Below are 16,267 nucleotides of genomic sequence, written 5' to 3'. Positions count from 1 at the left end.
GAGGGTGGGAGGGAGGGAGACGCAAGAGGGAAGAGATATGGGAACATATGTATATGTATAGCTGATTCACTTTGTTATAAAGCAGAAACTAACACACCATTGTAAAGCAATTATACTCCAATAGAGATGTTAAATAAATAAATAAATAGAAGAACTGTGAAGGGTTTCAGATTTTACCCTACTTGCAAACTAACATGTTAGCCTGACACAGTTTCATGGATGCTGGCAGAAGACACAGGTTCCTGGATGAAGGACAAAGGACAATTTATTACTCACAGCAGAAGCATTTGTGCCAGGGTATCAGCATTTGCGCCTATTCCCTGGGATCCATTTCCCAGAGGGTGACATGAAGAGGGTCAGGTGACACCTGCTCATGTTGCATTAGAAGACAGAAACCCTGAGTGTAGGGAACTTGAATCTGTTATAATCATCAGTGAGAAAATCTGTCTAATCTTTGCTCTGGAGGAAAATATTATCTTTATTATATAGAAGAGTAAGCAAACCTACCCTTTGCTCGAGAGAAAGACTCTACCTCTATCTTCCAAGGCTGTTCACAATACAAACATGCTTGTAAAGACAGAACGAAACAAAACTAGTCAGAGCCTCTGCTTGTAAGATGTACAGAAACACAAGAGACCCAAGGAGAACTACCTCCCAAAAGCTATCATTAAAAGATAATAATAGAGTATAAATTTCCAAGCTAATAGAGATGGAAAAATAGAATAATAAGAAAACATTTAATCATAAATTGCAAAAGCATTATGCCAAGGGAAAAAACTCTGATTCATAAGACTACATGCTGTATGATTAAAAGATAAAACTATAGGGATAGAAAGTAGATCAGTGTTGGGGCTTCCTCGGTGGCAAAGTGGTTGGGAATCCGCCTGCCAATGCAGGAGACACGGGTTCAAGCCCTGGTGCGGGAAGATTCCACATGCCGTGGAGCAACTAAGCCCATGCGCCACGACTACCGAGCCTGTGCTCTGGAGCCCGTGAGCCACAATTACTGAGGCCCACGTGCCTAGAGCCTGTGCTCCACGAGAAGAGAAGCCACCGCAGTGAGAAACCCACGCAGCGCAACTAAGAGTAGCCCCCATTCACCACAACTAGAGAAGGCCTGTGCGCAGCAATGAAGACACAACACAGCCAAAAATAAAAATAAATAAAATAAATAAATTTATTAAAAAAAAAAAAGTAGATCAGTGTTTGCTAAGGGCTGTGGTGGGTGCAGAGGCATTACTACAAAGGAGCACGGAGGAAATTTGGGGAATAACAAAAAAGGTGTGCATCTGTATTGTGGTGATGGTTACATGAGTGTGTACCTTTATCAAAATCCACTGAATGATACACTTAAAATTGGTAAATTTTATTTTTTGTAAATTGCATCTCAATAAAGCTAAAACAAAACAAAACAAAAACCAAAAAATAAAAAGAAGACAAGAAAGAAAGGAATAAAGAAAAGAAAACAGGTGGAAGAATAACAAAAAAAAAGCAAACAGTAAGACAGTAGATTTAAACCCAAATATATCAGAATTACATGAAGTATAAATAGACTAAATGTTCCAAATAAATATAAGAAATAACAGACTGGGGGCTTCCCTGGTGGCGCAGTGGTTGAGAGTCCGCCTGCCGATGCAGGGGACACGGGTTTGTGTCCCAGTCCGGGAAGATCCCACATGCCGCGGAGCGGCTGGGCCCGTGAGCCATGGCCGCTGAGCCTGCGCGTCCGGAGCCTGTGCTCCACAACGGGGGAGGCCACAACAGTGAGACGCCAGCGAACCCCAAAAAAAAAAAAAAGAAATAACAGACTGGATAACAGGGAAAAGAAAAGACAACTACATATTCTTTACAAGATTAAAATTATAAGGAAATATATAAATACTAACCAAGAGAAACCTGGTGAAGCTATATTAATATTAGAAAAAGTAAAGCTTAAGGTAAAAAGCATTGCTGGACACAAAGAGGGACAATTTGTAATGATAACAGTTTCAATTCACTAGGAAAATATGATAATTATGTATCTAATAATAAAGCTCCAAAACAAAGTCAAACTTGACAGAATTAAGAGAACTAGACAAATCCACAGTCATACTGATAGATTTTAACATATTCTACTAGTTTCTTACACAAAAAGCAGACCAAAAAAAAAAAAAAATCCCTATTGGATATAGAACAATTAATAAACTTGACCTAACAGACATATATAAAGCATTATTCCCATCAAGTACAGAATACACATGCTTCTGAAACACACACACAAAATTATAAATATCGGACCCATGCTGGGCCATAAAGCAAATCGAAACAAATATCAAAGACCTGAGAATATTTAGACTATGTTCTCCAACCACGATGCAATTAAGCTAGAAATCGATAACAAAAAGATAACGAAAAATTTCCCATATGTTTACAAATTCACCAAGATACATACAAATTATCTACGGTTCAAACAGGAAGTCATGGTAAAATTTAGGAACTTTCTTGACTCGATGACAGTGCAAACATTACATATCAAATTTGTGAGATGAACTTCCACTTCTGGCTATGACAGAGGAGTTCGTACCAGACTAGCCTTCCTGGTGAAAACAAATATAAAGGCAGGATTAAATTCAAACAAATACCTGAAGGTTCTGGAGAGAACCAAATGCAGGCAAGGCGTAGCGGGCCAGGAGTTTAGAGAAAAGGGAAGCACACTGAGGTATGCCCCACATTTTTACTCAGGGAACTGAGGTAAGCCCCACGTTCTCATTCAGTTTAAAAAGAAAGAATAAAGGTAAAATATAGTCATTTTTAGAGATAGAAAAACAGAGAATTCACTGTCAGCAGACTTGCACTAAGAGACTCAAGCAGAAAGAAAACGATCTCAGATGGAAGCAACATAAGGCAGGAAAGAATAAAGAACACCGGAAAAGGTATTATGTGGGCAAGTCTCAATTGACTGTGTTTTGGGTTTTTTTTTTTTTTTTTGGCCGCGCCACACAGCTTGTGGGATCTTAGTTCCCTGACCAGGGATTGAACCTGGGCCCTCAGCAGTGAAAGCTTGGAGTCCTATCCAGTGGACGGCCAGGGAATTCCCTGAATTGACTGTTTCTAAGAACAATAAAAATGTTTGGGGGTATATAGATAGAAATATTTACATATATATTTAATTAAAATGAAAATACATCACAAAAAGTTAATGAGATGCATAAATGGAACTGAAATATTCAAAGGTCTCTGCATTGTCAGGGAAGTGTCCAAGTACCAATTTAAGGTGGACTGTGGGACTTCCTTGGTGGTCCAGGGCTAAGACTCTGTGTTCCCAGTGCAGCGGGGCTGGGTTCCATCCCTGGTCAGGGAACTAGATCCCACATGCTGCAACGAAGAGTTCACATGCCACAGCTAAAGATCCCTCGTGCCGCAACTAAAAAAAAAAAAGATCCCACACGTGGCAACGAAGATCCCACATGCTGCAACCAAGACCCAAAGCAGCCAAATAAATAAATAAAATAAAAATATTTTTTAAAAAGGTAGACTGTAATAAGTCAAGGATGCATTTTGCAATTTTTAACTACTTAAACATTAATAAAACAGCTAATGATCAGGGGAAATGGCATTAGTATACATACAGCAGCATTTGGCTTAAACACAGTCAAAAGTTGGTTCTTTGAAAAGACTTTAAAAAATCAATAAACCCCTAACAAAACTCAATGAGAAATACAGAAAACCCGAAGTACCATCTTTTCAGATTCTTCAGATGTTAAAAAGAATAAAAGAGGACATTATGAACAACTTTATGTCAATGAATTTGACATTTCCTGAAAACACAACATACCAAAACTGACACAAGAAGAAGGAGAAAATCTGGTAGTCTGGTATCTATTAAAGAATTGAATACATATTGAAAAGCTTCACACAAAGGAAACTTCAGGCTCAGATGGCTTCACCCATGAATTCTTCCAGACATTTAAGAAAGTAGTAATATCAATCTTAAACAATTTTCAGAAAATAGGAGAAGGATTACTTCTCAACTTTTTTTATGCAGCCAGTTAAAGCTGACACCAAAACCTGATAAGAATGTTTTTTAAAAAGAAAATTACAGGATAATATCTCTCATAAACATAGTGCTGAAAATCCTAAACAAATATTCGATTTGATCTAGCAATATACAAAAGGGATGCTACATCATGACAAGGAGAGATTTATTCCCAGAATATATGGCTGCATTAATGTTTCAAAACCAACCGATCACCCAATCAATGTACAATTCACCACACTGACAAAATAAAGGAGAAACTAATGAGCTAATAAATGCAAATCTCAATTGTTTCAGTATGAGCATTTGATAATATACAACACCCATTCATGAATTTTTAAAAAAGGAAGCTCTTAGAAAACCGAGAATAAAAAGGAATATCCTTAATGCAACAGACGGTATCTGCAAAAAACTTAGAACAAACATCACGCTTAATGGTATGATGTTGAAGCTTTCCCTTTTGAGACAGGAATGAGATAAGGATGCTTGCTTCACCGCTTTACTCATCATTCTTACCAGTGCAGTACGGCAAGAAAAATAAATAATAAGTATAAGGATTGGAAAGGAAGAAGCAAAAACCGTCATTATGTTCATGATGGTATGATTATGTTCTCAGAAAACCCAAAAAGTCCTACAGATAAATTATTAGAACTAATAAATGAGTTTAGCAAGGTTGCTGAACACAAGATGAATGTATAAAAGATCAACTGCCTGGCTATACACAACAACAAACAGGTAGAAAATTAAACTTTAATAAATATCATTTATTAGAACATCAAAACATGCCAAACACTAGGAATAAATCTAACAAAATATGTCCAAGACGAATGTGCAGAAAACTACAAAGAATTATTGAGAGAAATTAAAGAAAACCTAAATAAGTGGGAGGGTATTTCAGGTTTTATAGTCTGGAAGACTAGACAGTATTAAGTTGTCAATTCTTTTTTTTTTTGCGGTACGCGGGCCTCTCACTGTTGTGGCCTCTCCCGTTGCGGAGCACAGGCTCTGGACGTGCAGGCTCAGCGGCCATGGCTCACAGGCCCAGCCGCTCCGCGGCATGTGGGATCCTCCCGGACCGGGGCACGAACCCACGTCCCCAGCATCGGCAGGCGGACTCTCAACCACTGTGCCATCAAGCTGTCAATTCTTACTGAACTGATCTATAGAGTCAGTGCAACACCAATCTTAAATCTCAAGAGCAGAAGCTTTGTTTCTTTTCTTTGCTTGTTTGTTTTGTGGGTGGAACTTCTTTGTCCCATAAAAATGCAAAGAGTTGAGAATAGCCAAGATAATCTTGAAGAAGAAGGAAGTGAGAACTTGTTCTACCAGATATCAAGATTTATTATGGTGTTACAAGACAGCATTGTATTGGTGCAAGAAAAGAAAAATAGAACAGTGACTAGAAACGAATTCATTCCTACAGGGAGGGACGCCTAGATTTATGTCCAATGGCATTCTAGAGCAGTGGAAAAGAACAGTTTGTGATAAAAGGTCCTGGGAAAACTGAATCTCCAGCCGAAAAACAATAAAAAGAAACTTGAGTCCTATTTCACACCATACATTAAAAAAACATATATATTCCAGGTAGATTATCAACCTAGTTGTAAAAGCAAAACAATAAAGCTCCTAGAAGATAATATAGAAAAATATCCGACTTCCCTGGTGGCACAGTGGTTAAGAATCCACCTCCTAATGCAGGGGACACGGGTTCGAGCCCTGGTCCGGGAAGATCCCACATGCCGCATGCAACTAAGCCTGTGCGCCACAACTACTGAGCCCGTGCCCTAGAGCCCGTGCTCCACAACAAGAGAAGCCACCGCAACGAGAAGCCTGTGCACCGCAAGGAAGAGTAGCCCCCGCTTGCTGCAGCTAGAGAAAGCCCGTGCGCAGCAACAAAGACCCAACACAGCCAAATAAATAAATAAGTGAGTAAATAAAAAGATACATGCACCCCAATGTTCATGGCAACATTATTTACAATTGCTAAGATATGGAAGCAACCTAAGCGTCCATCAACAGATGAATGGATGAAGAAGATGTGGTACATTCCATACAATGGAATACTGACTCAGACCCAGGCCCTGTCCTTCCAGAGCTCTGTGGTCTGGTGGGGGAGACAGATGTGCAAACAGACATGTGGCAATCCGTGGCAAGAGGGGCGGACAAAGGTACAGACACTGCTGAGGGAGAACAGAGGGGTGAGCACAGGCTCACAGAGCAGGGACACATGAGTCGCAGGCCAAGGAGTGCGGGAAGAGCATTCTTAGCAGATGGAAAAACAAAGGCAAAGAAAACATGTAAAGAGTGAAGGTCTGTCCAGGCAACATGAGTCTGACACAAGCCCATGTACCCCACATTGACCCCACTGAATGCCGGGTCCTGATCCACCTTTTCTGGCTACTGCCTGAGCCCCTGGAGGGCAGAGACCTGCCACTGGTGGAGATGGGCTGTGGGCTGGATAAACAGTGAACGGGCAAACCTTAGGGTGTGTGTCCAGGCAAAGTCCCAGCACAGAGGGCCTCAACAGTCAGTCGCCTTTCGAGAAGTAAAGATCACGTGTCACACACGCTTTGATGATTCCTCCCAGGATTCCTGGGAAGTGCAGCCCTGCTTCTGCTGAGATACCAGCGAGGGGCTGGCGGGGTTCATCAAACAGCATATGTCACAAATCAATGTCAGCAGTAAATGATTAACTCGTACCAGGAAGAGAAGTATGGACCTTATCACAATGTACACGGCGGTGCTACAAGTGACCACCACGGGGCTCACCCCAGAAGAGCCAGGCGCCTGGACCATATGTCAGGCTGGGGGCCCAGGATGGGCCCAGCTCATCACACTGCAAAGCGGCCCACCTGAAGGAAAAGGAAGTGGTGGGCTCTGGAACCAGGATGTCTGTACCCCAGCTCTGCTATGAGTGGCTTTGTGACCTCAGGCAAGTTACTTAACTTCTTTGAGCTTCGTTTCCTCCTCTGTAAGAAGAGGTCAATAATAGCCCGACCTCTGGGGACTGTGGTGAGGACAGAGGGAGCTAACAGTTAGACCAGCGCCTCACATGCACTAATATAACGCGATACTATCATTGCGGCCGTCTGTATCAGCCAGCGTCCAACTCTCCACCCACAGGGGTGTTGTGAGACTCCCAGGCCTTAGGGAATAAAACCTAAGGATTCAGAAGACCCTGATCCCCTCCCCCAGCCTGAAGCTCTGCAGTTACAGAACAGGAGCACCTCTACCTGGAGGCTGGAAGCAGGACCCTCACACCTCCGTCCAACACACTTAAGTACTTTGGGGACAAAGCCCTCCAGGCAAGTAAAGGAGGAGACTTAAAAGACAGAACCTCGGCCCCCTGAAGAGGAAGTCCAGTACACCAAGCCTTCTCTCCACAAAGCGCAGGGTGTTCGGAGCAGTGGGGAACCCCCCACGACGACTACCCACAGTGAAAAGCCCAGGGCTCTGGCACAGTGCCCCCATCCCCCCAACAGCCCTCACTCCCAGCGACTCCCAGGCCTTGGCACCACCATTTCTGCAGCTCTTCAGAACCTCTGCTCCAGCCTCCCACCCTCCATCCTCCATCTGCGCCTCCCAGCTCACTCCCTGGACGACAGGACAGCCAGATGGGTGAACAAATGAAGCAAGACCATCAGCCGTAGCCCAACTCAGCCCCGTTCTGCCAAGCTCCCTGGACCCTGCATGTGGGGTCCTTGGTCACTCCTCTCCCCTTTTCCCAACCGGCCCTGCAGCTGCTCAGCTTCCTCAGCCCTGTCCTGGGTTCCTACACGTTCCTCTAGCCCACGGAGGGGGGACCAGCATGCCCTGAGAAGAGCAGCTGTCCACCCCTTCCAGGCTCCCCTGAACAAACCTCGGCCAACCAGCCCCTACAGGGACAGTCGTGCCTTAAGGACCCAGGGCTACAGGTGATCCCTGGGCCTTCCCCGATTTGACCTTCTCGGCTTCCCCATCCTTCCTCCCTTCCTCCATCTGTATGGGTCAAGCCTCGAGGGAGGCAACAGTCCTCCAGCCCCAGCCCCTGCTGCCGGGACCCTGATGGTCCGGAAGGTGTCGAGTCCAGGAAGCCCCTCCCTCTGTTTTAAAAGCAGCCCCACCCCCAACAGACCCCTCAGATGTCAACCTGAAGAAGCTGCTCTCGGCCAAGGGACCTCCAGGCTGAGACCTGGGAGGAGTCAAAGGAGAGAAGTGTGTGTGGGGCAACGGACCATCACCCACCGGAATCCACTCTGGGGGTTCCTGGGGTTGACCAGGATGCAGTCCCACGTGCGACTGGGAGCGTTCTGGAACAGACACAGCTGCTTTTCTTCCCGGACCCGGCCGCTCGAGCTGTAGTCCGCCACGGCCACCGCCTTCACCCGGAATGGGTTGGAGAACAAGTTGGTGACGCTGCTGAGGGTGCTGACCAGGCGGCCAAAGAACTGCATCCTCCGTGGGGCCGGCGGGGAGGCCCCGCCACCTTCCCCCTCAGTCTGGAAGAAAACGGGGTCTCTGGTCAGCCGGGCTCGGTCTCCCATGCCCACCTCACCTCGCACGGCGGTTTCCTGCACGGGCACCCAGGTGGCTCCCCACCAGCGCTGTTCCCCGGATTCTGGGCCTGGAGGGACCTGGAAAGGAGGGGAAAGAGAGAGAAGCAGCACTGAGTGGGAGGGAAGAAGGGTTGATGAGAAGTTCCAGGGCTGCCGCTGTGCACAGGTGACCAGCAGTGTCCTGCCCGCTGACGCAGTTTCCTCATCCGCAGTGCGGGGCTGCTGTGATCAAAGATGGCGGACATGAACGCAGGTGATGGGCGACCCTGCCCTGTGCAAACGGGGTGTCCTCACTCTGTAAAGTATGGAGTTGACTTTTGGGAACTCAAAGAGCTTAGCACTGGTCATTTGAATTACACAAACAAAACCAGTGTCCCCTCTCTACTGGATGCCACAAAGGGACCAGGGTCATCTCACACTCCATCGGGGGCATTTGTCTAAAACCTTTGGTGCCTGCTACCACGGGCTTCCCAAAGAGCTCTGTGAGAACACAAGAGCAAGCTCCTCGGAAATGAACACGAACGTAAAGACTTAGAAACACTGCCATAGGTTTGGGTGGAAATTTTGTTTCCTACCCACAGGGTCACAGTTTCTGCTATGGAAACTGTCCCCAGTTTGGGTAACAGAATCAGATGCCTTGTTATTTCCTGGGTTCCCAGAAAGCACACTACCTTCCTCAGGCAGGGCCACCAAAGCTGCATGACAACTGGCTGGAGGCCACCCCTGCCTCTGTGCCAGGATGTCACCTGCCAAAAGAGCAGGTCAGCTGCAGGCCAGAGCGTGCGAGTGTGGGCACCGCGGGAGAGCGTGGACATGCGAATGGATACTAGTCATACCCTGGCCTATGGGTGGAGGGAGGAGCGACGTTAGGGATGAAAGGAAAAGCAAGAGGCCTACAAAGGATCATCTAAAAAGGCAGCAAGGGTCAACAATAATCATCCCATCAGGAGACGCTTACTAAGCACTTACCAGGTAGTAGGCCCTGAGCTAAGCACGGCACGTAATTGTCTCATTTAATTCTCACAAATTGTATGAGGCAGATGGCCAAAGCACACCATGCAGCTTGGGAGCAAAACTGCATTCAAGGGCTTCCCTGGTGGCGCAGTGGTTGAGAGTCTGCCTGCCGATGCAGGCGACAAGGGTTCGTGCCCCGGTCCGGGAAGATCCCACATGCTGCGGAGCGGCTGAGCCCGTGAGACATGGCCGCTGAGCCTGCGTGTCTGGAGCCTGTGCTCCGCAACGGGAGAAGCCACAACAGTGAGAGGCCCACATACCGCAAAAAAAACAAAAAAACTGCATTCAAATCCCAGCCTCACCACTGACCAGCTGTGTGACCTTGGGCAAGTTACTTAACCTCTCTGAGTCAGTTTCCTCAACTGTAACATGGGGATCACAACAGTGCCTAATAACAGTACCTGGCAGATAGTAACTTTCAACAAACATTAGCCCTCTTTAGTTCCATCACCCCCTTTTACAGATAAGGAAACTGAGGCTTAGAGACCATGATTGAAGAGCTTTGAAAACGCTGTGAAGCTTTGTAATGTCTTTCCTTTTTTGATGTGGTGTGAGCAGACTGTGAGAGTCAGTTTCTCCTTTAAAACGAGGACAACGCTCGCCTCTCATGTGCGGTGAGGATTAAATGAGAACGTTCATGAGGATGCTTAGACCTATGTCAAGGTCCTTCTTTCTTCCACACTTGGGAGCTGAAAGGACAGAGGAGCTGGGTACCTGCACCTTTCCCCACAGCCAGGGCAGAGGGGCTGGGATCCCAAGAGAAGGCATGGGACTTGGTATCCGGAAAAGAATTCCCCCAAAACAGAACACACGGCATGCACGGCAATATGCTTTATAACAATTTCTGTTTTGACACAGAAATGGAAGCAGCTTCAACACCCAGCATTAGGGGAATTGTAAGTTACGACACGTTACCCCCAAGACACCGTGTGCTCACTAAAGGCCGCTACTGAGAAGGCGGTAACAACTCAGGGAAAGCACGTGGCGTCGTTACAGGCTCGGTGGCAATAAGTCCATGATGCTCCCTGTGCTGTTCTGGGCTGCAAGCTCGGCCTGCAAAGCCACTGCAAAAAAAAAAAAAAAAAACCTGATAGAAAACATGCCAAAATACTAAGGGTAGATGAGAGTATTAGGTTTATGGGCAATTTTTTTTTCTTTCCCCTATTTTCCAAACGGTATAGAAAATTATTATATTTTTTAAATTTTTTTTTTATTTTTTGCGGTGCACAGGCCTCTCACTGTTGTGGCCTCTTCCGTTGCGGAGCACAGGCTCCGGACGCGCAGGCCCAGCGGCCATGGCTCACGGGCCCAGCCGCTCCGCGGCATGTGGGATCTTCCTGGACCGGGGCACGAACCCGTGTCCCCTGCGTCGGCAGGCAGACTCTCAACCACTGCGCCACCAGGGAAGACCAAGCCCTATTATATTTTTTAAAGAAAGTGGGAGTGGGCTTCCCTGGTGGCGCAGTGGTTAAGAATCCGCCAGCCAACGCAGGGGACACGGGTTTGAGCCCTGGTCTGGGAAGATCCCACATGCCGTGGAGCAACTAAGCCCGTGCACCACAACTACTGAGCCTGTGCTCTAGAGCCCACGAGCCACAACTACTGAAACCCGAGCGCCTAGAGCCCGTGCTCCGCAGCAAAGAGAAGTCACCGCAATGAGAAGCCCGCGCACAGCAAGGAAGAGCATCTCCCGCTCGCTACAACTAGAGAAAGCTGCACACAGCAATGAAGACCCAACACAGCCAAAAATAAAAATAAATTAAAAAAAAGAAAAAAAGAAAGTGGGAGTGTAGGCTGAGCCTCTGGGGCCTGCATGTGGGGAGTCGGGGGGCGTGGGCGGGTCAGGCCTTGCTTAGAAAAGCAGCACAGAGGCTTCCCAGAGGGCAGGCCGCAGCACCGAGAGAGGCGCTCACAGGGAGCTGGGGAGTCAGGAGCAACCAGCGCCCACGGCCCACCTGGGTTAAGGAGGAGAGTCACCGTGAGGGTCCAGCTGGATGGAAGGCAGATGCCCTGCCCCAGAGGAGAACCTCCCTCCTCAGGGTCCCCAGGGCCGGTGGCGAGGGTGCCCCCCACGCACACCGACAGCAGCCTGGCCCCAGAAAGGACAGGCCTGGCCTTCCTCCAGCCTTCCAGGGTAGGCGTGAGGATGAAATGACACAGTGGAGGGAAAGTGGGACGCTGGCCACTTTGGGCACACAAACAGTGGCCACTGTCATCACGAGGTGGAAGAAAGGAAATGAAAACCCTGGGCCACATCCTGGACCGATTGTAACAGGCTGGCCTCGTTTCTGTCCCCTTCCTCCTGTCCCCGCCACCTCTGACCCTGGAGCCCAGGTTCTTTCCGGCATAGCTGCAGGGATGGGCGCTGGGCTGGGGAGCAGCTGCCACTCAGAGCGTGGAGGGTCCCTGCGCACACGACCCCACCTGCACCCCTCCCCCCACCCCCTACCCATCCCCGTCCCCTGCCTGGACTGTCCTCCCTGCCGTCTTCACCTGCCCCAGAGCCTGCTTTCAAGAAAGGGCTGTCAGACAGATAAATACACCCCTTCTCATCCTTCAGGACTCAGTTTACGTGCCACCTCCTTCAAGAATCACACCCTGCGCCTCCCCTCCTCCCAGCCCCAGGCGCACGTGTGCTTTCCTCCTTGCCCCACCCCGCCCAGTGCACGCCCACTGACCACTTAGCCTGGGATGGTGATGCTGTATCTGCTGGCTGGGGGGAGGGGGGCCCATCCCCCCTTTATGGGTTTATCCAAGCACCTGGCATGCTGTTCCCGTCTCACAGTGGGCATAACGTAAATGTTTGGTGAATGAATGAGAACAAATGAATGAACCAACTGGAGGTCCCAGGGGGCCAGCACTGCAGGGGTGCTGGAGGCACCCCTCCCTCCTCTCTTCACCCTGTGCGGTGGTAACACACCACATGTCCCATTCCTCAGCCACTCTGACCACAACAGAAATGCCCAGGAGCTCACCCCAGCACAGGGCAACCTTTATGGGGCAACTGCTGGGCTTTGATCTGGAAAATTCGGTGCTTGAAGCTCAGCTCATTCATACTCCAGACAGGGAAACTCGTCAAGCTCACTGCTGGACCAGAGGGGCAGGGTGGCTGCTCAGGAGGTGCGTGCCAGGACAGCCGGGCCAGGTGGCTGACCTCACGGGACGGGCCACATGGGGATTCTGGAAGCACACACAGAACTGCTTGAGTTGGAAATCAGGCTTTGTGAGCCCCAGCTGCTTATGACAGGATGTCCCATGATTGGAACGACCGGCACAGGACAGCCTCCGGTGCAGCCGACGTCACCCCCGTGCCCTGCCCTGGCAGGACGGGCTGAGAACACAGGGTCAGATCAGAGCACTCCGCCTCCCCTGACCCCCGTGGACTTCCTTCCTGCAGTGCTTGCCATCTGCACCTCCCAGCCCACGAGCGCATCACTGCATGCTGGCCCACGGCACATCCTCTCATAAGGCCACCTCGCTTTATGGCTGGCAGGGGGTTTTCACGGCTGTTAGCTGCCTCAAAGCTCACAAATGCCCATGAGACAGGGACAGTGCGATCGCTTTCCCTGTTTGGCATACGGGGCTACAAGGCCCAGAGAGAGGAAATGGGAGGTGTTGCCTGGCGACTGGACTCACGCCTTCTTCCTCGGACTCCTGACAGCACTAGCAGAGAGCCTGCATGGAGCACGCAGGCGCTCAATTAGTGCACGAGGAAAGACAGGATGAATGTAGGCATCAGGTGAAATGTCATTTCTACCTCTCATCCGAGCATCTGGGCCTCCAAGGCTGCCTCCAAACAAAACATCCCTCCAAGTGTTCACCCTGACCCCAGCTCTTCCCAGACTCTTCCCTAAGCCATCGAGGAATGGGGCAGGGCTGGGTCCTGTCACCTCGCACCCAACAACACTGCCCCATTCATTGAGCACCCACTGAGCACCAGATGCCTCACCAAGTCTGGGGGTAATGATCAGATTTATTCCTCAAAACACTCGTAAGAGAAGGCATACTTCTTCCCATGTTACACACACAGGACTGAGGCACAGGAGGTGATGTAACTTGCCAGGATCTGAACCCAATTAGTTGGAATCCAGAGTCCCAGCTCGTAATCCTCAAGCGGCCTTCAGGAGAAATCCCGAACGGAATGTGGCTGAGTGAGGCTTGATGTGCAGACCCCTGTGTGCCAAAAGCCAAGGCTCTCGTGGAACGGTGCACTGCCATTCATATGGGCCAGAGCAAAATGGCCTTTCCGAAAGGGGAAAGGTGTCTCTTTCACCCACTTTGTTTAGCTGGACCACAGCTGGAAGCAAACTGCCCAGAACTGCTGCTGGAGTTCCCCAGCACGGGAGACCCCGATGACTTTAGGACGTTTTGGGGCTGGTGGCATGATACAGGGTGACCATTTTACGATTCACTCTAGAAATATTTATCAAGGACCAATTCTGTGGCAGGCACTGTTACAACTGCTGAGAACACACTAGTGAACAAAACAGATAAAATCCCTGCCCTCCTAGAACTTCTATTTTAGAGGGGGCTATAACAAAGAAGATAAATAAGCAAAATAAAGACATAGTTTCAGAATGCTGATTAGATACCAAGGAGAAAAATAAATGAAAGAAGGGAGACAGGAAGTGTCCATGTGGAGATTAAAATTTCAGATAGGGTGAACAAGTCCTCACCAAGAACTTGACCTTAAATAAAGACTTAAAAGAAATGAGGGCAAAAGTCATACGGGTATGTAAGTGGAGAGTTTTCCAAGCAGAGGGAGGAGCATGTGCAAAGGCCCTGGGGCTGGACCATGCCTGGTGAGTTCCAGGAACAGCAAGGAAGCCAGTAAGGTCAGAGAGGTAACAGGGAGCCAGGCAGGTACACTGAGAGGAGAAGCTATTACAGGGCTTGGAGCAAAGGAGTGATATTAACTCTGGCTGGATGCAGGGTGTAGAGAAGCATCAAGGATATCTCACAGGTCTTCCCTGGTGGCGCAGTGGTTAAGAATCCACCTGCCAATGCAGGGGACACGGGTTCGAGCCCTGGTCCGGGAAGATTCCACATGCCGCGGAGCAACTGAGCCCATGCGCCACAACTACTGAAGCCTGCGCGCCTAGAGTCCATGCTCTGCAACAAGAGAAGCCATTGCGATGAGTAGCCCCTGCTCGCCACAACTAGAGAAAGCCCGCACGCAGCAACGAAGACCCAACGCAGCCATAACTAACTAAATAAATGTATTTAAAAAAAAAAAGAAGGATAATCTCACAGCTTGAGCCAGAGCAACCAAAAGAAGAATACTGCCATTTCCTAAAGATGGGCAAGTGCGTGTGAGGGACAGATTTTGGTAGAGGGTGAGGGAAGGGATGAAGGGGATGGATACAGGTGCTCAAGTCTAAGTACTTTAAGTTTGAAATTCCTAAGTTTGAGATGTTGAGGGAGCAAATATGTGTGTGTCTATCATTCAGCGGAAATGTCTGGACCAGACTGGAGATATAAATTTGGAAGTTGGAGTCAGAGTAGAGATGGTACTTAAAGCTATGTCACTGGATGAGATCACCAAAAAAAATGAGGATGGACAAAAAAAGAGAAGAGGCATTTAAGGCATGGACCTATTAAAATGCTCTCCCAGGAGCCACATTCTATAAAGTGAAGCTTGTAACACAAGACCTCCCCTTCACTACAGCCCCTACCTCTTTCCACACACACCCAGTACACACGTGCAGACACACACACACACACACACACACACACACACACACACTGCATTTAAATTTCTCCTTCCTTTATCTCTCGGTGATGTCATTCTGCTGAGTGAGAAGGAAATTCCCTTTTGAGGATACTGTCATTTAATAAGAAAGTAACCCACAGAAGGGAAAAAGTGCCCTGGGCACTTAGACAACGGTAGTGACCCTTACAGAGCAGAGCAATCCCACCACAGGCTCTGGTGTTATAAAGTACTCTCTTCAGATTCTAGCTCCAACCACATCAGTTGGTGTGAACTCAGGCAACTCAATTGCCCTCTCTTCCTTATTGATTTAAATGGGAGTAACATTGGCGATGAAAGTAGCCTAGAACATAGCAAACGGTCCACTAATATTTGTGAAATAAATGAATAAACGGTAAGAATAACATACGAAAGAGCCTGACTCATAGCAGATGGTCAATAAATTTGCCAAATGCTAAATGCAAGACTGTCTTTCCCTCCTTGACTTTTCATTCTGTCCCTTTCCCTTTTCTGCCAATGACACAATAGCAAACCCATGCATTTGTACAGGGCCATGCTGGTTACAAAGCTTTGCCTTCTACATTTTCTCAAATTTTGAACCTCATGGCAGCCTGAGGAGGGCAGGAAATACAATCCCCCTGTCACAGATGAGGAAACTGAGACTCAGACAGGAAATGGCCTACAAACTCCAGGAAATTTTTAAGGCAGAGACAATAACAAAAACACTGCATTCAGCCCAAGGGTGGAGCATCTGTGGTGCCAAACCAAACTTGCCTGACATCCTGTTGGGTGGGTAAGAGGGCAGGTGAAGGGAAAGACTCAGAAGTTTAGGGGAAGGGAAGGTATTTGAGGTCGTGTGAGTAGTCCATACAAAACATGTGCACAGGTCCCTGAGCCCTGTGCCCTCCCTGTCCCACAACCACCGGCCTGGCTGTTCCAGTCACATGGTCACAAGGGTCACACACTTCCTGTCGCCAGCTTCCAGGTCACCGG

General features: G+C 48.2%; 1 protein-coding gene across 9 annotated transcripts in view; it reads right to left on the bottom strand.

Annotated features, from left to right (window-relative positions):
• PLA2G6 (phospholipase A2 group VI) overlaps positions 1-16,267 on the bottom strand; it is a 49,905-nt gene that overhangs the window by 32,908 nt on the left and 730 nt on the right. Inside the window, exons 1-3 of one of the 9 annotated variants that reach the window (XM_032645923.1) lie at positions 12,540-12,555; positions 10,480-10,628; positions 8,240-8,493 (exon numbers count right to left, since the gene is read on the bottom strand). In XM_032645923.1, coding sequence (XP_032501814.1) covers positions 8,240-8,448 — 209 coding nt within the window. In that variant the 5' untranslated portion in view covers positions 8,449-8,493; positions 10,480-10,628; positions 12,540-12,555. Of the gene's footprint in view, positions 1-8,239; positions 9,483-9,519; positions 9,641-10,479; positions 10,629-12,539; positions 12,556-16,267 lie in introns of those variants that run through there. The other 8 variants (XM_032645922.1, XM_032645924.1, XM_032645926.1 and 5 more) reach the window with 8 other exon arrangements.

Source organism: Phocoena sinus, chromosome 10 (genome assembly GCF_008692025.1).
Source record: "Phocoena sinus isolate mPhoSin1 chromosome 10, mPhoSin1.pri, whole genome shotgun sequence".
NCBI lineage: Eukaryota > Metazoa > Chordata > Mammalia > Artiodactyla > Phocoenidae > Phocoena > Phocoena sinus.
Note: the sequence above shows the minus strand (reverse complement) of the source record. Positions and strands in the feature narration are given on the sequence as shown.